We start from the raw sequence: 23,689 nt of genomic DNA on the forward strand, positions 1-23,689 counted from the left end.
CACAGCATATGGAGGTTCCCAGGCTAGGGGTCAGATCAGAGCTACAGCTATCGGCCTCCACCACAGGCACAGCCACAGCCACAGCCACGCGGGATCCGAGCCGCCTCTGCGACCTACACCACAGCTCACGGCAACGCTGCCGGATCCTTACCCCACAGAGCGAGGCCAGGGATCGAACCTGCAACCTAATGGATTGAGCCATGATGGAAACTCCTGGTGAGATTATTTCAAAGATAATTCTATGAACTGTCTGCTGAGCACCTGACACACACCCAACCTTCTTGGTGGCCTGTGTCACTCCTCTGAGCTGTGCTCACCTGGGGAGCCTGGCCCATGTGGAGAACGAACCTCAACAATTAAAATAAGACCAAACACCCCTTTCTTCAGTGACCAGAAACATGGAACTGCCCTAAATTACCATTCGCCCTGCCCTCAGCTCGGCCTGTGCAGACATGGCCAGCCTTGCCAGGACCTCCGGGCACTGAGCATGATGGCAAGTGCCAGTCCCCTTCCAGGCTGGCCGCCGTTCAGGAAGGGCGGGGAGAGGCTGCTCCCGGCAGCTCCAGCCCAAACACCAGCCCGGAACACGTCCCCACCCTCCGGAGCCACCCAGGTGCCAGGAGGCCACACAGACTGTTCCCTCGTCGCTGCGCCAGGGAGCAGTGGCGGGTGAGATGCCTGCACTCCATGCAGGGAACCAGGCCCGAGCGAAGCCCCCTTGCCCAGCAGCCACCTGCTCGGCGGGAAGCCCGTGTGTTCGCAGCCCATTGCTCGGCGGCTCCTAGGCTGCCCCGAGGCCCGGGGGACGGGCTCAGGCGGCCCCGCCCGGCACCCCCGCGGCTCCCCTGCCGGGAAGGCAGCTGTCACAAGAAGCACACACAGCCTGTGGGGCCCAGACGGGGGAGGAGGTGCTTCTCCGGGCCGCCTGCAGGAGGGCCCCCGCTCGGGCCGCCAGGAAAGCAGACCCTCACCCGGCCGCGGACAGTCAGCGTCGCCCTGCTCGGGCCAGCAGGCCAGGCCCCCGCCTGATCGGCGCCCCCAGGGCCGGGCCCCCTGGGCAGACGGCCGCGGGCACAGCCTGGCACCCCAGGAACAAGGCCTCCGTGGTCTTTCTTCCTGAGAGCTTTGGCCTCCCGTCCGCGACCGGAGCTTCTCCCTTCCTTTTGCCAGCCGAGGATGGACACCCGTCCACGTACAAGAGCCCCTGAGCACGGGAGGCCGACACCACGTGGCCACGCGGCCACGCACCAACGGAGAATGAAAACGTTCACGTCAATAAAGGAACGTAAGATCTCAACAATTGCAAAATACTATAAAAAAGCATCCAGAGTGGTAACGTACTTAAACACCGAAAATCAGAGATGGGTGTCGGCCGAGTCAGGCGATGTCTGGGTACCAGACGGCGCCTCTCGGGCGGGAGCTGAGCTGCAGGAAGCGCCCTCCCAGCCCAGCGCCCGCATCGCCGGGGCTCGCAGAGTCCAGCCAGGCCAGCCTATTTTTTCCAGAAAACAGGAGAGCAGCTGCTGCTGCCTCAAGCTACCGACCCGCAGCTTCAGACCCAAAGAAACCAGGCCGCCGGCTTCGCTCCGGCCACGGCGTTGGCCCCTGCGTGACCGTGGTCGCCCCGGGACGGAAGCGGATAAAGGGCTGCCGAGGTCAGGACAGGGAGAGACCCCCGCCCCACGCCCTGGAGGAAGCGTAGGCCTCAGAGACCGACGCGGGGACCCCGTCCACCCCGTGAGACAGCGCGGCCAAGGCCCTTTCTGCCTCGCCTTTCACACGCCTCGTCCGGAGGCAGCGAGCGAGTCTGGGCTTCAAAATCTCCAAGTCCTGACGCCCGGACCAAGCAGGGGCCTCGGTGACCTGGTGGTTCCAGGTTCTCGTCGGCCAGACCGAGCGGGTGGGTGTGGGGACTGTGCAGCCTGTGTCAGGGGGTGGTGTGTGCGTGCGTGTGTGTGGTCTGTGAATGCGTGTAATATTGTGTGTGTGTGTGAGTGTGCGTTCGTGTCGGGCGTGTGGTGTGTGTGTAGTATTTGTGTGTGCGTGTGTGACGTGTGTGTGCTCGTGTCAGGTGTGTGGGTGTGAGAGGGAGACAGAGGGAGCAGCTCCTGTGTGCCTGGCTCACATTCTGAGTTACTGGGGAATTGAAGCCAAAGGATTCAGAGGAAGAATTTCTTTTTTCATTGACTCAATCGAGGCTTAATAGCTCTGGCAGAAACTTTGCAAAAAATTTACCTTTGGGCAGACATGGCCCAGCCCCAGACCAGAGGTTTCAGCCCCAAAGAATTTGGCAGAAAGTCACGAGCAAGTGAGTCAAGTAGCTGAGATGTGGCCGCCCTTCGATCCGACCAGCCTCCTGCTCCTGTGGGCGCTGGAGGCCACGCCCACAGCCTCTCTGGGCACGGTCCCCACGCTGGGCGGCAGGCAGTGGCCAAGGGGCACAACTCACCTGGCGTCGGGGGTTTCGGGAGTGAGTCCTTGGAAAGTACTTGGGAGCTGGTATCGACCACGTTTACGGAACCAGCACGCAGCGCAGACGTCACAGAAAAGTCCACCCACCCGCCCTAAAGCCTCCTCCACGGGGAACTGTCCACACTCAGAACACGTGAAATCTTTCCCATGAAACTCTCATCTACACAGGAGCTCCCGCTGTGGCGCAGTGGGTTCAGAATCTGACTTCAGCGGCTCGGGTCACTGCAGAGGTGTAGGCTTGATCCGGCTGAGGGCAGTGGGTTAAGGATCAGGCGTTGCCACAGCTGCAGCTTGGCTCCAATCCCGCCCAGCAACTTCCGAGTGCTGCAGGTACGGCAATAAACACACACACGCACACACACAAGTGCATCTGTCGTTAGGCTCTCAGTACGAGTGTGTCATGTTCCAGAACACCTGAGAATACACAACATGAAACGGAGAAATGCAGCCCCCTTCCAGACTCGTGGCCCCCAAATCCTGTGCCTGATCCTCCAGATAAAGCCCCGAAACACCTGCCACTTGACACATCTGACAACGGACTCGTCACCACCCACTTTGCCTATGTCATTAGTTTCCCAAATGACGAGGAAAAACCCTTCTGAAAACTGAGTGCATAAGCATGAGCTCAGACCTACTGTTTGCTGGGTCACCAAGTCACTTCTTTACGGAGCATCAGATGGGAGCCAGGCTCTGAGGACACAGGCGAGCACCAGGCCAAGGCTGCCTGTGACAGTGACAACGGGAAACAGAGGCCACTTTCCCTCCGCTCCTGCCACGTGCCAGATGCTGGCCTTTCACATAATCCCCAAAAGTTACAGTCAATTCCATCCAAAAACTCTGTCCCAGACACTGCCAGCAATATCAGCCGCTGTTCAGGGCACACCTGGGCTCAGACGACGCAGCTGGGAGCCAGGGACCTGTTACTGTTTCATCCTAAGTGCAGGAGCCTCTTTCCCTGGGACAGGAACTAATCTCACTCACACTGTGCCCCGTACCTGCCACAGTGCCTGGCCTGTGACAGGTGTTGAATGAGAACGTTGGGTGCTTTTCTTCTGTGCAGAGGGGACGGATGCCAAGCCTTGAGGGGAAGAGGGACCAGTCTCCCTGGAAAGCCCACTTAGGGGCAACGCTTTAGAGCCTCGGTCGTCGTCTGGTTACCCAAGTGACACGGGCTCATGAGAAATGCAGAGCGGAAGAAAGCCACGGCATCTCAACACCCGAGGTGCCATCGGTCACCTGTGCTCTGTGGGGTTCAGAGAGCAGGAGCGGCCAGGGCCCCAAATCCCTGTGTTTGGAAACTGAGGTTGGCCTGACCATTGATCCCTTGGCAGCAAAACCAAAGGGAGCCCCTGCGGCCGCTCTCCTCTCCTGGCAGGTCCAGGCCCTTCCTCTCCACGCTGGCGCCCATCTGTGGTGCTCAACAAATGCGCCTGCAAAACCAGGGCACCTCCATCCCACTGCCCAAGCAGCAGGAACCACCATCCCCAACTGGGGAGGGGGCACCCTGTCCAGCCTCCACTGCAGTGTCTCCCAAGAGGGAACCGAGAGAACAGCGGTCTGGAAGAGAATTCCATGGTCGGCTCTGTGTGGGACACACGATGCACCTCATGGGATTTCAAAATGTGCGTTAGCAGCTAAAGGCTCTGAGAAGGCCTGCAGAGGAGACACAAGCTTGACTCTGCTCAGAATTGCCCACGTGGACCCAGCTGCATAACCAGATGACTAGTGTTCTGTGCAATCCACGGGGGGGTGGTACCCATGGGGGACAGTTCCAGCATCTCACTCTGGAGAAGCGACCTACACGCCATCCTCGTGGTGAGAGTGTGGGAGAAAGATACCGGAAAGGGATCCTTCACTGGAAGCGCTTGTTTCCCAGCACAGCTCCAAGACCCAAAAGGAGAGGAGAACTCGCTGCTCCTGCTGCACCGAGGGCCTCACATGCAACAGCCGCACGCCAGCCCCCCTGGTTCTTTGGGACTCGCCAACACCCCGCCCCTGGTGACAGCAGACATGGCTACGCCAGGGCCAGTCACAGCCGGAAATGCAAGGGCTCGAGAAGCAACTTCCTGACAGAGAAGAAACAAGACAGGAAAGGGGGTGACACCTTCGGGGGAGGAGAGTGAAGAGCTGTGTTCAAAATCCGGGCCTGTATCTACGAAACACTGCACAGAGGCAGCTAAGTCTAAACGCAAAGCACCTCTGCTTTGACATAGGAGATACGACCCCAAGTTATATCACGAGATACCAATCACCCGGAAGCAACAGGTTTTAAAAACGCACGTTGTGTGTGTCTGTGTAACAATTTTTTAAACATTTTTGCTTTGTCTTCATTAAAAAAAGCACAAAAAGCCAGATGAGGGCACGAAAATGACTGCCAAGAAAGAAACCGCTGCCAGCGCGGGATGACCCGCCCCTGGGTTCCTCGCAGCTGCTTGGTGGCCCCTAAACCCTCGTCCCAGAGGAGAAGCGCTCGCTGGGGACCCGCCCGCCCGGTCGCCCGCCCGGTCGCCTGGCGCTCCTGCTGCGGGTCCCCGGCCATCGTCGCAGAGGGCGGGGCCGAGAAAGGGCTGCGTGCAAAGCGGCCACTCGAAGGTGACCCAACACTCCTGCTGAAAAATGCACCCGGGTCACGAGCTCCACGCACTTCGAGGCCCCCGGAGGCTCAGCGGGGTCGGGCCTTCACGGACCCCCTGAGAAGCGGGCGGACGCCCTTCCTGGCTCCGTTCGGGAGGACGAGGGTCCGTGGCCCAACAGCCGGTGGAGACGAGAGCGAGAAGCGCGGGTCCCAGCAGACGGAGGAGCCGCAGCCGACGGCGACGACAATGACCTTTGTGTTCTCCTTCCAGAACCAACGAGGCTCATAAAAGGCCCTTTACGCAACGCCCCTCAGGCGAGGCCCGGGCGGGAGCGTCTGCGGGGCGGCAAGCACGTTCCCGGGGCGCGGATACCCTCCTGCCACAGCCTCCTGCCCCACAGACGCGCCCGCGCCCCTCCAGGGCCCGGGGCCGAGAGCGGAGGAAGGACGGGGGGGGGGGGGGGGGGCGAGGTGGCCCTGCGCGGGCCCAGCGGGGCGCCTCCTGAGCGGCCGACCCTCCGTGTGCCCTGGTCATCGCGTCACTCAGGCCACTGCGCCTCCGTCCTCGCCCCCTCGGATACGGAAGGCAGCGCGGGACTTAGAAATGAAAACTCAGCGTGTCCTGAAGCCCTCCTCTCACGGGAGATAGCGAGGCTGTCGCATCCTCCTCCGTCCAGGGAGCTGCTCCCCCTGACCCCTGGCCGCCCAGCAGGAGGAAAGCACCCCCACCAGAGCCCTTTCCAGGGGCAAAGCAGTGGGGGGGGGGCGGGCAGGGCGGGAACAGAGAAGCACCACCGCCCGTGCTGTGCCCGGGGAACCGGCGTCCAGCAAAGACGGAACTCCCGTCCCCAGAGCAGTCCTTCTGACGGTCGTGAACAGGGCAGCTGCTCAAATCCGTCCTTACTCATGTTAACACCATGAATGAGCATCAGCATTAATCACCATATTAGGGAGTCCCCGTCGTGGCACAGTGGAAAGGAACCCGACTAGGAACCATGAGGTTGCAGGTTCGATCCCTGGCCCCGCTCAGAGGGTTAAGGATCCCGCGTTGCCGTGAGCTGTGTGTGGTGTAGGTTGCAGATGCGGCTCGGATCTGGCGTTACTATGGTTGTGGTATAGGCTGGGAGCAAAAGCTCCGATTAGACCCCTAGCCTGGGAACCTCCATATGCCGCAGGTGCGGCCCCCAAAGACAAATAAATAAATAAGTAAACAAGTAAATAAAAATCACTAAATGTGTTACTTACATTAGCTGACATGGCCACGCACAGCTCCTTGTAGGTGAGGTTTCTCCAAGGAAGGCCTGGGCTTTTAGGGGACACATCCAAGTCCTCAGCTGCCCAGATGGCAAGAAAATATCAGCCCCTGGGTTGGAGGGACTCCCCGAGGAAGACCCACCAGCTCGTTCCCGGGCTGGCCTGGGGGTGGCCCTTGCTGGCCCGTGGCTCCCCGGGCTGGGTCATTTGCTGGTGCCCCAGACCCACCCTGAATGAGAAGGGCAGCACGGCACGGGTGCGACAATGACCGCTCCCTGCCCTCTCTGATGCCCAGTGTGGTGAGGCCTTACCTGGGCAAAGGTCCCTGCCATTAGATGCCTGGGCTCGGGCAGGTGTGGGGGGCACACGTGCAGCTCTTCACTTGCCACGCACACCTTTCTCTAACACAAGTGGACCCGGGTCTGTCCCCAGGGCCACCCGCCCCTCCCCAGCTCCTGCCCCCTCTGCCCACGACACAGACCAGCCGGTTTGAGCGAGTGGCTTCTTCAAGGAGCGGCCCAGGGCTTTTGACACCCATCTAGGAAAAGGGGAGCAGAAGGGCGGGAGGCAGTGCTGGGTGGCTTGCCACACACTTTGAACCCTTCCCTCCTTGGCTGCTTCTCACAGGTACTTTTGGATTCGTAGGAGGATGGACCAAAGCAGAAAGCGGGGGGATTCCAGCCCATGTGCAGCTTTTCTGCGCACCCTACGGAAACAGACCCACCAAAACAGACCAACTTGAATTCAGGTGCTCCTTCTCCCAGCGAGCTGGAGTCGGGGTAAGGACCCAGCAGTAACGACGCCTAGAGGCTCAGGCCCTTGACCCACAAAGACTGAGCTTGACACCCGGCCCTGCCCCGTGGGGAGTCCCTGCTGCACTCTCCCCTCTCGCCGCGCGATGGCGCCAGAGCTCCACCCGGCCCGGCGGCCGCGGTGTGGGGGGCGGGGGGAGGCCCGCCTGGAACGCGATCCTCCGCCGCCAGGAAGGAGTTAAGACCCTAGGCCCCGGCCTCGATCCTTGAAAACCCTTACCAACTAAATTTGCACCAAGTCAGTACAAAACAGGGAACCAACCTTTAATTTTTAACGGCAGATCAAGCACCAGTTATCGAACTGCGTGTCTAAACCAAGCGGACTCGGGGCTCTTTAAGGATCGCTGTTCCCTCGATGCCGAAGGGGCAGCAGAGCCGGGGGCTGCTGTGGGGCAGGCTTCTGGGTCCTCGGCTCCCCTGGCCTCCGAACCTCTCTCTGTCTCAGGCTGACATCACGCAGACCCCTGGCTCTTCTTCCCCTGGAAACAGCACCGGGGACGCTCTAAGCTCCCCCAGCCCCAGCCCCGAGTCTTCCCAAACCCCCTCTCCCTGGGAATCCAGAGCCATTTGCCCTGGAGCCTCCCAGGCAGGGACACACACGCACACACACCCCAGCCCAGAAAAACCAGAAGAACAGCCCACAAGCTGTCCGCCCTCCCCCCAGCCCCTCTCCCTGCTGGGCACCCAGCACCCCTTCCCACATGCCCCCCACAAGCTCAGAGAGAAGTCGAGGGAATCAATGCTGCCGACTCCTCTCCACCCCGCCTGTCTTCACGGGAACTCGCAGCCCCTTCCATCGTGAATCAGCAAATGTTATATAATCGCTCTCCCATTTTAAAGGTGAGATAACATCAGGGCAGAGGGAGATAAAGAGCTTTCCTGAAACCTGACGCCCGTGTGGTGCTGGAGCAGCTGGGGCCCTCCCCCCGCCCCGAGGGCTCTGCCCCTTGTTCATCTCTTCCTCTCACCAAATTACTCGGCCATTCACACCTCTCCTTCCCCCAGGACGCCCACCTCCCCTCTCCCCACACCTCCCAGGAGGCCCCACACTTGTTCCGGGGGAATTTCTAGGCGGTCGCCAGCGGGAGGACTTTCTGAGAAGCTCCTCTCCGTGTGGTTGTATTTATCTCAAGTCCCAAACAATGCTTTTTCCAGACTGCATTTCCCCACTTCCTAATTTAAAACCCTATGTGATCACACCTCAAAGAAATGTTTAGATGGAAGGAAACAGCCCCCGCCCTGCCCACCACGTCCGTTCTGCAGGTTCCCTGCAGGGGCCATCCGTGGCTTGGCTGCTTCATGGTGGCACGGCCCACGTGGCAGGACCTTCCGCGATCCCAAGAAGGGGACGGCCTCCCTCACCGGCATGCAGGTGACGCTTCCAAAGCTTTTGCTCTTGCACTGTTGACACCATCCTCGCGCTGGACGGCCCACACCCACGGCACAGACTGTGTCACTGACGTGTGCTTTCCGCTCAATATCTACTGCCAGACAGAAAGGGCTTTCCCTAACTTCCCAGCTCTCCCGGGGCCCCAGGGCAGCGCGCCCCCTCACAGCTCAGGGAGACGATCCACTCACGACCCTCCAGCCAGGCGGCCCTCGGGGTGCTCCTCAGCGCAGCATCGGCCTGGAACCCACGTCAGCGTGTGCAGCAGTCGGGGCCGAACCCTGCAAGCCCAGCGGCGTGAACGGCAAGTTCAGAAACCCGGGTGCTCTTTCCTTTGCGATTTATAATCATAAGAGCCACCGCTCTTTCGCTTCCTGTATTTACAGCTAACTTTTTCAAAGACATTCCAGAGGCTCTCCACTGAGATCATTTTATAAAAATCTCTCTTTTAGGTTAAAAGAGACACGCATTCTCGCCTTTGAAAACAGAGTACACTGAGGCACAGGTCAGCACGGGCACCGGCCATCGCCCGGCTGGAGCTGCTGGGCCCTGCAGCGAGAGGCCGCCAGGCCAGCGGGTCCCTTGGGTCCACTCCACGGCGAGGCCTGCACTTCAGGCCGGGAAGGCTCAGCCCTCCTGCAGACGCTGCTCGCCGCCGCTTTGTTCCATTGAAGCAACTGGGAGACGTTACTTTTTCCCACAGGCATCCTGCCTGCACTGCATCGTGTATATTGTTCTGGATCCACTTCAAAAAGAAAAATGGCCTTTCATGGTGTGTGCCCAATGTGGGCAGAAATTGGACCAGGCGGACACACGATTCCACACTGAGATGGAAACTATTCACGGAGCAGGCCCACGTCCGACGCGGGAGAGGGCGAGGGCGCAGCCAGCAGAGTGCGCTGGGGCGACCCTCCCCAGCCCCTGCCCCACCCAGTGGACCCCCGTCCGCCAGGCAGGCCGCAGACACCTGCCCTCAGCAGATGGCCCGCCTTTCACAGGGCAGGAAGCCTCCAGAAGCTTCCCAGGGTCGGTGCCAACTGCCTCTGTCAGGCGTGAACACCGACTCCCAGCCCGCGTCTGGTCGGGCGGCTGTGTGGGGAGCCCCCTGCCCCGGGGATTCTCTTCTGCTCCAGAAAGAGGCTGGTTCTTCACTGCACTCGGCTCCCCAACATTCGGCTCCCGGAGGCCTCCCCCTCCATCCGGACCTCCCATCACCCCCGCCCCCCCACCCCAGCCACAGTCCCCTTGCTGGAGAAAAATGGATGCTATGGAAGTGATTTGCACTGAATTGTTAGTGTTCACGTATCTTTTAAAGAGGGAACAGGAGGGGGCATGCTTGGACAAAAATGCCCTACCCCTCCCGCAAAAGAAAATATTCCAGCCCTCCCCCCCCCCCCCCCCCCGCATCTCCAGCACAGCCGGCTCCCTCCGAACCGCAGCCCTCCTGCTCCCGACAGAGGCGCCATCACCCATTGCTCAAAACTCGGGGCCTCCGACTCTCTTTCTCGACCTCACCTCCATTCTCTCCTGCCACACCCCACCTCCAATGAATCTCAAATTTTAAACATGGAGTTCCCGTCCTGGCGCAGTGGTTAACGAATCCGACTAGGAACCATGAGGTCGCAGGTTCGGTCCCTGCCCTTGCTCAGTGGGTTAACGACGATCTGGCGTTGCCGTGAGCTGTGGTGTAGGTTGCAGACGCGGCTCGGATCCCGCGTTGCTGTGGCTCTGGCGTAGGCCGGTGGCTACAGCTCCGATTCAACCCCTAGCCTGGGAACCTCCATATGCCGCGGGAGCGGCCCAAGAGATAGCAACAACAACAAAAAGACAAAAAAAAAAAAATTTTTTTAAACATGATATTTTTTATGGGCACGCCCTCGGCTTATGGAAGTTCCTGGGCCAGGGACGGAATCCCAGCTGCCACCGCCACCTACGCCACAGCTGTGGCAATGCCAGATGATCCTTTAACAGACTGCACTGGGCTGGGAACTGAACCCACACTTCCCCATCGGCCTGAGCCCCTAGGGTCAGGTTCTTAACCCACTGTGCCACAGCGGGAACTGCCTAAATAGAATATTAAGTGGCCAGAAATGGGAACGTCTTCTGAGGAATTCAATCCATCGAGACACATGCGTGAGTGAACTCTTCAAAATTCAAACTCTTCCTAAGAGAAAGAACAAGTTGTACATCCATCATCTTCTTTTTCTGCCTCACGTGGTTTAATTGAATAGCCGTGCCACTGCTGGACAAGCAGATCCAGGCACAGCAGAGAAACCTGTTTCTAAAGGGACGTTACCAAGAGCTTCGCATCTGGCACTTGGCCTGTATTTAACATCACCCGGATGGCTTGGGGATGCTTTCTGGGTTCGAAACACCTAAGAGGAAAATGTTTGGCACCATTGGAAAATAGGGCACAATGGTCCCCTTATGAGATTTACGACAGGCTGTCAACACCATGCGATAACCGAATCTCCCTGACATCGGCGAAGCCACAGCAGTGTCGTCAGGAGAGCCGATGTACCCACAGCGAAAGGAGAAGAGAGAGAAAACCTTGCTTGTCGTACTTCATCTAATGCACAATCGAGGAAGGTTCAAATCGTGCCAAGCGAAGGAGAAACGCGAGAGATTTTTCAAAAGTCACGTTAAAGCAAAAGGAAATGGGGCGGCCACCCCCGGCCCCCTCTCCACGGACACCCAAAGAGGCCTCGAGAACAAAGCTCCGCCGTCCAGGTGGGCGCCCATTCCAGAAAAAACAGGTGACGCCGACGACGACAGTGACGTGTGCTAGAAAACGAGCCTCTTCCCGTGGACGGTGGCCCCCGTGAACGACGCTGGACAACAGTGTGGCTCTGCTGGCCTGGAAGGGAGGCGGGTGGGGCCCGTCTGCTTCCCTCTTATGTAAAAGCCCTGGCAGCTTCTGCCAAAGCGTTTTCCCAGTGACAAGTCGGCCTGCCTTTGGATGGGTCCTTCCTAAAACAAATACACCAAACAAATCACCTTTGAGAGCAAGTACTCACACAGGCAAACAATGGAAACGACTGTGGGGTGTTTCTTGCGTCGGCACCAGGCACTGCCGAGAATTCCCACACCGGGCAACGCGGCTCAGCCTGTGTAACTGGCTCGGCTCCCAGGGGCCAGCGACTCTTCGCAACTGACTCTTCCCTGGCAAGTAACCAACGTCCCCTCTCTGGGCCGTGAGAGGGCCTCTCCCCAACCCAGCACGGGGTGGGTGGGTGTGGGTGTGTGTGTGTCGTCTGCTCTAGAGAAGACCTAAGCAGAAAAACCAACGACGATGGCGAGCACACTCAAATAAAAGCAGGACGTGTCCCGGGCCCATCCTGGCACCTTATAAAGCGTAACTTAACCTTATCTAATCTGGGCCTGTTTCATCATCCGAGTACCTGATAATGTAATCCTTTGTGCTACGGGAGCGGGAGAGGCCCGGGCAGGCGGCGGTGCGGCCCCTCCGGGCCTGACTGCTGCTGCGGGCGGTGGACCCGCCGGCCGGCGGGCGGCAGGTGAGAAAGTGATGGGCGGCCGGGGCCAGCGGGGCAGCGTGGCTGCGGGCGCGCTTCCTCTCCCATCTGTTCAGGAAGGGCGTCAGCGAGACAGACTAAACACAGGCCCTGGTGCGGGTTATGTGGGAGCCTGTGCGGACGCGGCGGCCCAGCCTTTAAAAGGACCTTCCTCCACACAGCAGGGGCAGACAGGGCGGCCAGACGCCCACGCTGGCTGGTCTTGAAGAGACGCTGGACGGGCCCAGACGGTCGCCACCGCCACCGGCGGGGCTGGGGTCCCCAGGGAGTCTGGCCCACGGCACCCACGGCCTGCTGTGGCCCCCAGCCAAGGGGCCGCACCCCCAGGGCCCGAGCCTCCTGACCCTTCCCGGAGACACAGGAAGTCCTGGGCACCAGCTCGCTGCCCTGTTCCCTGGCCCACCAGGGCCCCTGCTGGGAGAGGCCCCCGCAGGCCGTGCCCCGCCCCCCCGCCCCCGCCCCCAGGCCCAGCTGAGGTCGGGGCCTCCAGCTCCATCTCCCTCCCTCGAGGCCTTGGGTCAGTCAGTCTCCAGGCCCAGGCCGAGTCGGAGCCGGGCAGAGGAGGGCCTCCTTCCCGCCCCTCCATTCATCGCCCCCCTCCCAGCTCTCCTCCCCCCGCGCCCACTCCACCTGCTTCGCCAAAGGCCACGGTGGACACCAGCTCCGAGGCGGGCCTGAGGCCGAGCAGCCAAGGAGACAGCGAGGCACTGCGACTCCTGGGCGGGAGCGCGGGCTCAGCCACCTCAGAAGCAGGTGGTCTGAGCCTCGGTGTCCCTCTCTGGGACACGACAGCCAGCCAGTGCCCTCCCAGGTCCCTGAGGCAGCCAGGCCTGAAACCCCGATGCTCTGTCCCTCCCCAGCCCCTTCTCCTGAGCCTGGGAGGCCTGAGGTGGAAGTGCTATGGGTCCCAGCAGCCCCTAAGCTGTCCTAGCCTGCAAGGCCCAAGGGCAGGTCACGGAGGGAGGGGCAGGGCAGGCATCTTGGCCTCCATTTGCGCCGTTCTAGAACCTCCCTGGGGACAGCCAAAGGGAGGGCAGGAGAGCAGTGAGACGGTGCTCGGGGCCAGAGCAAATGCACGGACAGGCCTCCATCGGTGCCCAGGACGGGGCGTGGACATGCCAGCCCTGCACACGGCCTTGACATTGAGGCGGATGGCCGTTCTCCCCGCGGTCGTCGGTAATGACCGTCCCAGGGATGTCCAGCCCGGGGTGAGGCACCAGCTGCTGGAATAACACGGAGCAACGAGACCTCCACCTACTTGTTAAGTGGCTTAGTCCACGGATCATCCATCTGAAATGCACTTTAACATCCGAAACCATCGAGACGAGACTAACCGCCCGTGGCATTCAGTCGTTTCACGTCTTCTGGCTCGGGAGCACCGCACCCCAAAGGGCATCTCAGTGGGACGCTGCAAGGGACGCGTGTGTGATCTCGGCAAGGTGCTCTCTCTAGGCGCAGCTTCCTCCTGTGTGAGAGGCAGAAAGCAGCCCCCACGTCAGGGGCTGGCCAGGACTAAGTGGCAAGATGACTCTCAGCCCTGGGCAGGGTGACCGTCCCTCAGGGCCCTCCTTCCAAACAGGCCCACGTTCCGCGTGGTCCACGGGAGGCCTGCCGGAGGAGGAGGCAAGCGTGGGGACTGGAGGAGCCCTGCTCGGTCCAGCCGGGGTCTGTGACCCCAAGCAAAGGGGACCTGGCAGGGGAAGGTTCAGGGTTTGTCGGCGGCCCTAATAGAGAGTTTAACGGAGTCAACGACCGGCCTTAGAAAATAGAGCATGTGTCTCTTTTCCGTTCATACATTTATTTCTACTTACGACTCTGCGGGAACGTCCCTCTGTTCGCCACAGCCTATCTTTTCATACGTCGTTGCTTCCAAACTAAAGAGCTCGAACCCGAACGCGTTCCCCTCCCGCGCCAGCGTCCTGCCCGCGCGTGTCTGCGTCGGGAGGGGCCGGAGAGGCTGCGCATGCGCGCTGTGAGGGTCTGGGGGCGGGGGGTACCGCGCGCCCCTCTCGCCGTTTTCCAGACCAGCTCTTTGGAGGTTCAGTTTTTCATAGTTAAGACTAAGGAGCGGTTGAAAAACAGAGTCCTTTTTCCCGGAAACCAGTGGTCTTCTTTTGCGACTTCTATTGGCAAACCTGGCTGCCAGGGAATACATTCTTGGCATCTCCCAGGATGTAATTCACTTGGTGAGGCGGCCCTGCTTCTTCTGAAACGTGCACATCAATTAAAGGGGCCGCTAGGAAGGAATGGAACGGTGGCTGCAAGCCTCGTGCCAGGTCACCTGGGGTCCCAGGAACAAAAGCGCCCGGGCCTGTGCCTGGGAGACCGGACCAGTCCCTCCAAGGGGCCTCCCCACCGACTCTTCCCGCCGGGGCCCTGGGTAGGTTGCGAAAGCCCGAAGCCAGGCGGGGGCCTCCCGCGGCGTGGCCTTCGGGGTCCCCTTCCGGGGTCCCCTTCCTCCCAGGGCGCTCCCGGCGGGCGGTGGGGCGTAGGGCGCCCAGTGGAGGCTGCCGACGGCAGGGGGCGCTCGGGGCGCGCGCAGGGCCGGAACCGGAGCTGCCGCAGGAGCCAGAGCCTGAGCCCTGCGCGGCAGGCGGGTTGGTCGGGGACCTGCGCTCGGGAGCGACCCCGGTGTCCTCCCCCACTTCCCAGTCAGGAGCTCGCGGGGGCTAGCGGGAAGCCTGGGGAGGGGGTGCAGAGGGGCCACCCGGCCGCGCTTCCGGGTGCAGACGCACGCGGGGGGCGGGGGGTCGGCCACACGGAGCCAGGTGCCCACCGGGTCCTTGCCCCGAAGGCGCGGGCAGCAGCCCGGACCGAGGGCTCCGCGGCCGCCCCGAGGCCTGAAAGCGGGGTGGCGGCGCCCTTTGCGCTCCTGGCCGGGTGGGTGGCCGGGTGGGTGGCATCAGGGGCGCATCCCAGGGCCCGCAGCGCCGGCGCGCGGAGGGGCCAGAGCGTTGGGGCTCCGACTCTGCAGGCTGCCCTCGGGCAGGAGGGGACGCCGCCCCGTGCATGGGGCTCCCTGCCAGGCTGGCAATCAGGGAAGCCCGCCGCCCGTAGGGCTAGGCCCGACTGCCGCAAGGTGCGGCCGACCCTCCCGGCCCGTGGGGCCGGCTGGTCTGCGGAGTGCCCACTCACCAAGGCGCTTCCTGCGACGCCGGTAGCCCACCACGGGTGCGGGAGGAGCCCTCGCGCCGCGTCCGGTGATGCCCACACCGCGCTGCAGCCTCGGGGGCGCGAGTCTAGGATGACCCCCAGCCGCGAAGCTGGAAAGGTCGGGCCTCCCCTCTTCCAGGCCTGGGCTGGCGGCTGCGCCCCCAGTCGAATGAGGACTTGGGTGCGGAGGAACCGAGGCCCGCCGGCCAGTCGTTCCGGCTCATTCCCCCCCCCCCGCCCCCGCACAAGTGCTGTTTTGGTCCCTGGTGGTTAACGAAAGGACACAGTTCTCAGCTCCCTCTCCCTCTCCCTGGACAAAGAAGCCCCCAACGCGTAGCCAGCGCGGAGCCAGGCACTGAGATTAACGCTTCCCGCACGTCGTCGCGTGGCCCTTTCTTGGTATTCAGCTCGTTCTGGGCCCCAGAAAGGCTCTGGGAGACCAGGCTTTCCTGCAGAAGGCAGCAGGTGCTGGCACACGCCCTCGGTTGGAGTAATGAGCGGGCCGGCCTGTCTTGGGGACTCGGGGCATTAAGTTACCCCATCCTAGAAACTTCCTGTGGAGCCCTTAGGCGAGCAGTGCTACAATTCGTTCCTGCACGGCGGTCACTTGGTTTTTCAAACAATCGAAAAACAAACGGTCTTTTCATTTATCACAGGAGTTGGTTTTCTATGGAGGGGGCTGAATTTCGAAGACCGAGTTCACAGAATCTGAACTCAGACCCCCCCCCCAACGAAGAAGTTGAACTGTGGGGAGTCTTGGCACATTGCCGGTGGGTGCCTGCCCTCTCCGAGGATGACCAGTGCTCCCTGCCGGGCACATGGTTTGATAACGAATAAGGGTCACTGACACCCGCGTACCCCCCCCACCCCTGGCCTCCTGCCCTTCATAAACGAGGCCATATGGAGAACGTCCCCAAACAGCTAAATCGCCCAAAGACACCCCGAGAGGGACTGGGCTACAATTGCTTGTGACGTCAGTCTAGCGGGGAGTTTTCAGGTCGTGCAGTCGGACACATGCCTCCAGCCCCCACAGAGGCAGTGGCAAGGCTGCAGGCATGCAGCCCCCCCAGTTTGCAGAGCCCCAGTGCTTGCTCGCTGCACCCTCTGAAAGCCCGTCTTTCCTGGCTCCTGAAGCTCCTGGACAGAGCGGCCCCCAGCCAGTACCAGCTCTCCCCCCGCCCCCCCGCCCCATTCCAGAAGATCACCTCCCATGGCTGGGGGCCGCTGGAAAGTTCCTGAGGTGTCTCTGACCACAGACAATACCTGCACCTTGGGCCAGGCTCATGCCCCTCGGGGTCCTTTTCTGGACTCAGGGGTTCCAGCCCCGACCCCTATTCCCTTTTTTTTGACTTGGAAAAAAAAGGAGCTCCTTTGGCTCCTGGTGACCTGCGTTAGGACACCACCCCTCCCCCTCTTCCTGCGGTGTCGCCACGTCCGAATCTGGCATTTCCTCTCTTTCCTGGTGGTTTTCCAGCCTAGGGCCCGGGAGGCCTGTTTGGGGTGTGCTGTGACGTTACCCCCCCTCCCCAGATCTAAGACCCCTCGTGGGCCCCAGGAACTGTGACCCTGGCTGGTGGGTCAGAGAGGGGATGCGGTGGGGAGGGCCAGCGACAGGGCCACCAAACATCCATTACGGCTGTCGCCCGCGGGACCCTCAGGCCTCAGCGCGAGGTGTCAGAAAAGCAGAAGGCTTCCTGCGGGGGAGCATTTCGGCTAGTCAAGGGCTGTGGGGGAGGCAGTGATTGAACTGCCCATGGAGCCGCAAAAGGGGCATCAGAAACTCTAACATGAACAGAAAAACTTAAACTCTTTCCCCAAAGTCTTCATTTCTGAGCCTCGCTGTTAAGGTAACACCACCACCAACAATAATAAGTCAAGCACTTGAAATACAATCGAGCCGTTTAGTAGAGGTTTGCTTCCGAGGAAGCTTATAAAACACAAATGCAAATATCTTTTCCTGGCAAATATCCAGAGCTCCACCAGGAGAAAGCCGATGCTTCCTCAACGGCACCCTCCTTTTTTCCCGCCAGATACTAATTTCACAGCCGCAACTTTTATACTCCGAAGAAGCTGGGGCCCAGCACAGCCCCACTGTCGGATCTGCAGTGTGCGTAATGAGCTGTTTCCACCTCTCCGGCCGAGGGGCGGGGTGGGGGGTGGCAGGCAAGGCCGCTGGGGACTGGGGGCAGCTGGGCAGCACCACGGTCCCCCGCACAACCACGCCGGGAAAGCGGCCGAGGGGGCCCACGCCCTGTGTACAGTGGAAACTCGGCTTAGAGGCCAGAGCCACCAAATGCCTAGGTCTTCGTGGCAACCAGAGGCTTCCTTGGCCTCCAGGCTGAACCCGGGCGCCTGTAAAGCCTCGGCCAAGGCACCACTTACATCCGGAGTGGAGCAGGCGCTCGACACGAATTGGCCTTTCCTGTGGTGGGGCTTCCCCCTTCCTTTCCCGCACAAGTGTTCAGAAGCACTGAGTCTCCGGCCGGCGAATCCAGGGTTTCCTCCAGCCGTGGAGGCGGCCTTGCAGACGCCCAGGAATGGAGTCGGGAGCTGCCGGGGAGCTCGGCAGGCCGGGGAGGCCGGGAGCCAGACTTCCGGGCACCAGGCTAGTTCAGAAGGAGCAAGAAGGGGCCCTCGCTTCTCTCCATGGAAGGGGCCCCTCCGCCTTACATCTAAAAACTTCGCCGGCCTGCGCCCTGACACCTAAACCGCAGCTGCAGCTCCAATTATGCGGAGTGAGGAAGCCGGATTCCAGCCGCGAAGCCAAAAGGGTTCCCAACACGTCCTCACAGTTAAAGATTGTCAGGAATTGGGGGATGGAGGTGTGAGATGCGACACGCTGCTCGCCTCCGCACCCCCTAGACGCGCCCGTTCCTCCAACTTCCAGTAAAGGGCCGGGAAGGGCTGTTTCGGAGCTTCCCAGGTGCAGAGGCCGCTGCCCGCGGGAGGAGGCCACCTCCTGCGCGGCCTGGGGTCTCTCTCCCGCTCATTCCTCTTCTCTCCATTCCGGCCCAGTCGCCCGGAAACTGCAAGTCGCAGGCGCCGGCACAAAGATTCGCCTCTGTGCTCATCCCGCAGAACCTCCAGCCGCCCTGCAGGTGCGGTTCCGAACGTCCCCCCCGGTCACGCCCATCATCTCTGCGAGCGGGCAGCCACGCGTGCGTGGAGAGGGAGCTGGGACAGATTTATTTGCTTCTTGTCATCACACCTGCTATTGTCACTGAGCCCGCCGCCGGACCCCTCCTTTGAGCCGAAAGGTGCCGGGCCCGACAAGAGGGGGCGGTCGCGGTGAAGCCCGAAGATGCGCTGGGAAGCCTCCAGGCTCCAGCAGCGCGCGCCGCAGGCACCCTCGCCGCCAACCCCGGCCCCGAGCTCCTGGCGAGGCCCCGTTTCCACCTCCCTTATTTCCACGGGGGAGCGGTCGCGGGGACGGCGAGGTGGGGGCACCAACTCCTCCCCCACCGCGAACAGAGCTCGGCTGTGACTGAGCCCTTAAAGCCCTGCCCTTTGTAACCCAGCTCAGCCCTGGAGAACCTCCAGGTGGGGGAAAACCGGAGACCTGTGGGAGCCGGGGAGGCTGGCGACCAGGAGGGAGGGAGGGAGGGAGGGAGGGAGGGAAAGGGTGGGAGGGGAGGGGGAGAGGAGAAGGGGCGGAGCGGCCCGGGAAACCCTGGCGCTGGGGTCGGCCAGATCCGCCAAGGAGCGGGAGAGGGCCAGCGCGAGTCGGGACCTGGGGACTCGGTGACATCCGGGAGCGGCGGCCGGAGGAAGGGTCTGCGCGGGGCCCGGAGGACCCGGGAAGTCTGGGGGAACAATGGACGTCCAGCCTAGGGCCCGGAGTTGGGGGCAGGGCCTGGCGCGGACCGCTGGCGGCCGGGCGCGAGAGCGCACGGCTGCGGGAGGGGGCCAGGCGCGGGCCGGGCGCCGGCAGGGGCGCGGGCTGGGGCGCGGGCCGGGCGCGGGAGCAGGGCAGCCGGGCCGGCGCGCGTGTGGTCAGCCCCGCGGTCCTCCGCGGCGGGGCGCGGGCCGGCGCGGCTCGGCCTCCGGCTCCCTCGGAGGCGTTCCCGCCTCCCATTGGCTGCGGCCGCCGCGGTGGGGCGGGGCTCCGCTGCCCGGAAAAAATGTAACTGCGTAAAAAAGTCCTCGCCTCGGTGACGGATGCTCAAAAGTTCAGAAGTTTTTCCAATGCTTCCTTAGGCGGCCGGCGCGCGCGAGACTGAAAAAAAGGTGACGCGGGCCCGGGCAGGCGGCCGGCGCGCTGCCCCCCGCCCTGGTTATCTGGCCGCCTTCGCCGGCGGCTGGGGCAGAGCCTCCTGGAAGGCGCAGGCGGTGCGGCGAGCCGAGCGGCTTCTTGTTTTCCAGTTGGGGCTCTTCTTTCCCGTTCCCGCCTGGAAGCTGCTGCGCGCGTTCAAGGCCGTCGGCCGCGTCCGCGTCCGGCCCTCTCCGCCGCCTCGATCCTCCTCGGCGGCCGGAGGCGCCCCGGAGCCGGGCCAGCGCAGGGGAGGCGGCGGCGGCGGCGGCGGCGGCCCGGCGACCAGCCCTCGGGCCCGGACTCGGACTGGGCGGCCGGCCCGAGAGAGGGCGGGGGGCGGCGGCGGCGGCGGCGGCGGCGGCGAGCGGGGCCATGCAGGCGCGCTACTCCGTGTCCAGCCCCAACTCCCTGGGAGTGGTGCCCTACCTCGGCGGCGAGCAGAGCTACTACCGCGCGGCGGCGGCGGCGGCCGGGGGCGGCTACAGCGCCATGCCGGCCCCAATGAGCGTGTACTCGCACCCGGCGCACGCCGAGCAGTACCCGGGCGGCATGGCCCGCGCCTACGGGCCCTACACGCCGCAGCCGCAGCCCAAGGACATGGTGAAGCCGCCCTACAGCTACATCGCGCTCATCACCATGGCGATCCAGAACGCGCCCGACAAGAAGATCACCCTGAACGGCATCTACCAGTTCATCATGGACCGCTTCCCCTTCTACCGGGACAACAAGCAGGGCTGGCAGAACAGCATCCGCCACAACCTCTCGCTCAACGAGTGCTTCGTCAAGGTGCCGCGCGACGACAAGAAGCCGGGGAAGGGCAGCTACTGGACGCTGGACCCGGACTCCTACAACATGTTCGAGAACGGCAGCTTCCTGCGGCGGCGGCGGCGCTTCAAGAAGAAGGACGCCGTGAAGGACAAGGAGGAGAAGGACCGGCTGCACCTCAAGGAGCCGCCGCCGCCGCCGCCGCCGCCCGGCCGTCCGGCCGCGCCCGCGCCGCCGGAGCAGGCCGACGGCGCCGCGTCCGGAGCGCAGCCGCCGCCCGTGCGCATCCAGGACATCAAAACCGAGAACGGTACGTGCCCCTCGCCGCCCCAGCCCCTGTCCCCGGCCGCCGCCCTGGGCAGCGGCAGCGCCGGCGCCGCCGCGGTGCCCAAAATCGAAAGCCCCGACAGCAGCAGCAGCAGCCTGTCCAGCGGGGGCAGCCCCCCGGGCGGCCTGCCGGCGGCGCGGCCGCTGAGCCTGGACGGCGCGGAGCCCGGCCCGCCGCCCGCGCCCGCGCCGCCGCACAGCCAGGGCTTCAGCGTGGACAACATCATGACGTCCCTGCGGGGGTCGCCGCAGGGCGCGGCCGCCGAGTTGGGCGCCGGCCTCCTGGCCCCGGCCGCCGCGTCCTCGCGCGCCGGCCTCGCGCCCCCGCTGGCGCTCGGCGCCTACTCTCCGGGCCAGAGCTCCCTGTACGGCTCCCCCTGCAGCCAGAGCCCGGGCGCGGGCAGCTCGGGCGGGGGTGGGGGCGGAGGGGCGGGGGGCGCCGGGACCTACCACTGCAACCTGCAGGCCATGAGCCTGTACGCGGCCGGGGAGCGCGGCGGCCACGTGCAGGGCGCGCCCGCGGGCTCTGGCGGCTCCTCGGTGGACGACCCCCTGCCCGACTACTCCCTGCCCCCGGCCACCAGCAGCAGCTCCTCGTCCCTGGGCCACGGCGCCGGCGGCGGCCAGGAGGCCGGCCACCACCCTGCGGCCCACCAAGGCCGCCTGGCCTCGTGGTACCTGAACCAGGCGGGCGGGGACCTGGGCCACCTGGCCAGCGCGGCGGCGGCGGCGGCCGCGGGCTACCCGGGCCAGCAGCAGAACTTCCACTCGGTGCGGGAGATGTTCGAGTCGCAGAGGATCGGCCTGAACAACTCCCCGGTGAACGGGAACAGCAGCTGTCAGATGACCTTCCCCTCGGGCCAGTCCCTGTACCGCACGTCCGGGGCCTTCGTCTACGACTGCAGCAAGTTCTGACCCCCCCCCCGCCCCCCCAGCCCGCCTCCCAGCCCCACTGAACCGGACCCCGGCGCAGGAGCAGCCCAGAGAACCCTCGAGGCAAAACCGAAACCAAAAAAGCCCACTTTGAAAAGCAAAAGCTCACCACACCGGAGAACAGAATCCCTCCCAACTTCCAACCCACCAGCACGAAGAAAAGTCTTTTCCTAAAAGATGGATTGGGAGCCACCTCCACGTCGCCTTGTCTGAATAAACAAAACCTAAACTGTTCTATACAGAGACAGCAGAGTCGGGCTTTGCTAGAGGACAGTGTTAACTCCAGACAGCACGTAAGTTTCTTCTTCTTCCCAGAGAGCAGGCTTTCCTCCTCCCTGCATCCCTGCCGCCTCCTGCTTCGCCTCTCACCTGTAAGATACTATTTTATCCTCTGTCGAAAGGAGGGGGGAGTCCCTGTTTATGAACGTGGCTTTCTTTTTATTCATGGACTTGTTTTAAAATGTAAATTGCAACATAGTAATTTATTTTTAATTTGTAGTTGGATGTCGTGGACCAAACGCCAGAAAGTGTTTCCAAAACCTGACGTTAAATTGCCTGAAACCTTAAATTGTGCTTTTTTTCATTATAAAAGGGCAACTGTACTCACCTTATCCTATCTTTCCTTTTGTCGAACATATTCATTGTTTGTTTATTAATAAATTACCCTTCCGTTTGAATGAGACCTATATGTCTGGATACTTTAATGCAGCCTTAATTATTATAAGAAAAAAATTTCAGAGATTAAAACACTATAATTTTACTGATTCTCCTGCTAAATCTATGAAAGAGTAGAGAAACCCTCTGACGATTCCTTGTCAAATTTCACATGAAAGTCTTTTTGTTCAGATTTTTTTTTCCTGCAGCGTTTTCTGCACCGTGTCCTGTATAGTCCGCTTGCTTCGTGGCTAGGGAAAAGATATTTCCCAAAACAGACCTGAGTTGGCATTTACACAAGCACATTTTCTCAGTCAGGGAGGACATGGTCTGGAAATTTAAAGCCCAGGAATCCGCGGCGGCCTTAGCACAGTGGTACCTGTGTGTGGAGAGGTGACGGTGACTCCGGCTCCACACAGATGAATATTTGGCTTGTGCATCGCACAAAACACAGCGAGGTGTACTAGACACCCCTGTGAGGCCAATGCTGGATGCATGTTTGTTTGTTTTTTTTTTTTCCCTGTTAACTTCCCTCTTTTTTTAAGAGGAAAAATAAAGCAGCTTTTAAATGAATGTATATAACTCACCCACATCGGCGATCCTTCATGTCTTCTGAAGATGGATTGATTTTTTAAAAATCAAGTGTACCGAGGGTTGGAAAGGGATACTTAATCTTTGGGAGGCTATTTTAGAAGATATGTTTGTAGCACAATTTATTTTTTGAAAAAGACGGAAAGCGCTTAATGGGAAGGAAGGGGCACAGAACAGAGCCTTGTGGTCCAGGAGGTTTCTTTTCAATCCAATTTTTCGTGTTAATTTACAGTTAAACCTAGGGGGCAATGCGGATCGGCCCTCCCCCTTTGTAAATAACCCAGGAAATGTAATAAATTCATTATCTTAGGGTGATCTGCCCTGTCAATCAGACTTTGGGGAGATGGCGATTTGATTACAGACATTCAGGGCCTTTCCGTTTGTGTTCCAGATAATAAGGTTCCCTGCTATCTGCCGCTCGGATCTAGAGGCAACACTTAGCAGTAATTGCTGTTGCTTGTTGTCAAAATTTGATCATTGTTAAAGGATTGCTGCAAATAAATACACTCGACTTCCAGTCAAAAACTGCTTTACGTGGCCTCTGATTTGCCGGGTCCCGGCTCGGCGTCGCGGCCGAGCAGCCGGGGAGGCGCGCAGGGCGCAGGGCGCGGCGTCCCCCGGGGCCGGCGGCGGAGACCGGCCTTCCCGCGGCGTGACCCGCCGGGAGTCGCACGCGGCCTTGGGCCCGGGCGGCCTCGCTCTTCCCCGGGGCACCCTTTGGGTGCGTTAGGGAAAAAAGCCACTGCCGAAGGTCGTTGTTTCTGCGTCGGCCCACTTTGGGGAGCCGAGCTGGCGGACAAAGGGCCCGTGGCCGGAGCCGGCCGCGCCGGGCCGGGAAGCGGCGGCAGGTGACCAGCGGCCCTGTTCCTGCACACGGTGAGCGACCCCGAGGCGGGCAGCGCGAGCCGGCTCCTTCCGGCGTGGCTGTCCCACTTCGGCGCGTGGGGGACGGCGGTGGGGACCCGGGCCCGCCCGGGC

General features: G+C 61.7%; 2 protein-coding genes and 1 long non-coding RNA gene across 3 annotated transcripts in view; 1 reads left to right on the top strand and 2 right to left on the bottom strand.

Annotated features, from left to right (window-relative positions):
- The window catches only part of LOC106504293, an 82,785-nt gene extending 68,290 nt beyond the window's left edge, over window positions 1–14,495 (bottom strand). The window contains exons 1-2 of the long non-coding RNA XR_002346225.1: window positions 13,848–14,495; window positions 13,295–13,501 (exon numbers count right to left, since the gene is read on the bottom strand). This is a non-coding gene — a long non-coding RNA (uncharacterized LOC106504293). The remainder of the gene's footprint in view (window positions 1–13,294; window positions 13,502–13,847) is intronic.
- Window positions 14,706–19,264, bottom strand: LOC110261695 (formin-like protein 16). Its single transcript, XM_021099996.1, has 7 exons — window positions 19,054–19,264; window positions 18,859–18,992; window positions 18,411–18,639; window positions 18,058–18,281; window positions 15,521–15,638; window positions 15,172–15,342; window positions 14,706–15,055 (listed from the first exon to the last, which is right to left on the bottom strand). The coding sequence occupies exons 1-7, from the start codon at window positions 19,262–19,264 to the stop codon at window positions 14,706–14,708; spliced, it is 1,437 nt and encodes a 478-aa protein (XP_020955655.1).
- Window positions 19,731–23,236, top strand: FOXC1 (forkhead box C1). The gene has a single exon (XM_005665529.3). The coding sequence runs from the start codon at window positions 19,814–19,816 to the stop codon at window positions 21,446–21,448; it is 1,635 nt and encodes a 544-aa protein (XP_005665586.2). The 5' UTR covers window positions 19,731–19,813; the 3' UTR covers window positions 21,449–23,236.

This window comes from Sus scrofa, chromosome 7 (assembly GCF_000003025.6).
Source record: "Sus scrofa isolate TJ Tabasco breed Duroc chromosome 7, Sscrofa11.1, whole genome shotgun sequence".
NCBI classification, from domain to species: Eukaryota; Metazoa; Chordata; class Mammalia; order Artiodactyla; family Suidae; genus Sus; species Sus scrofa.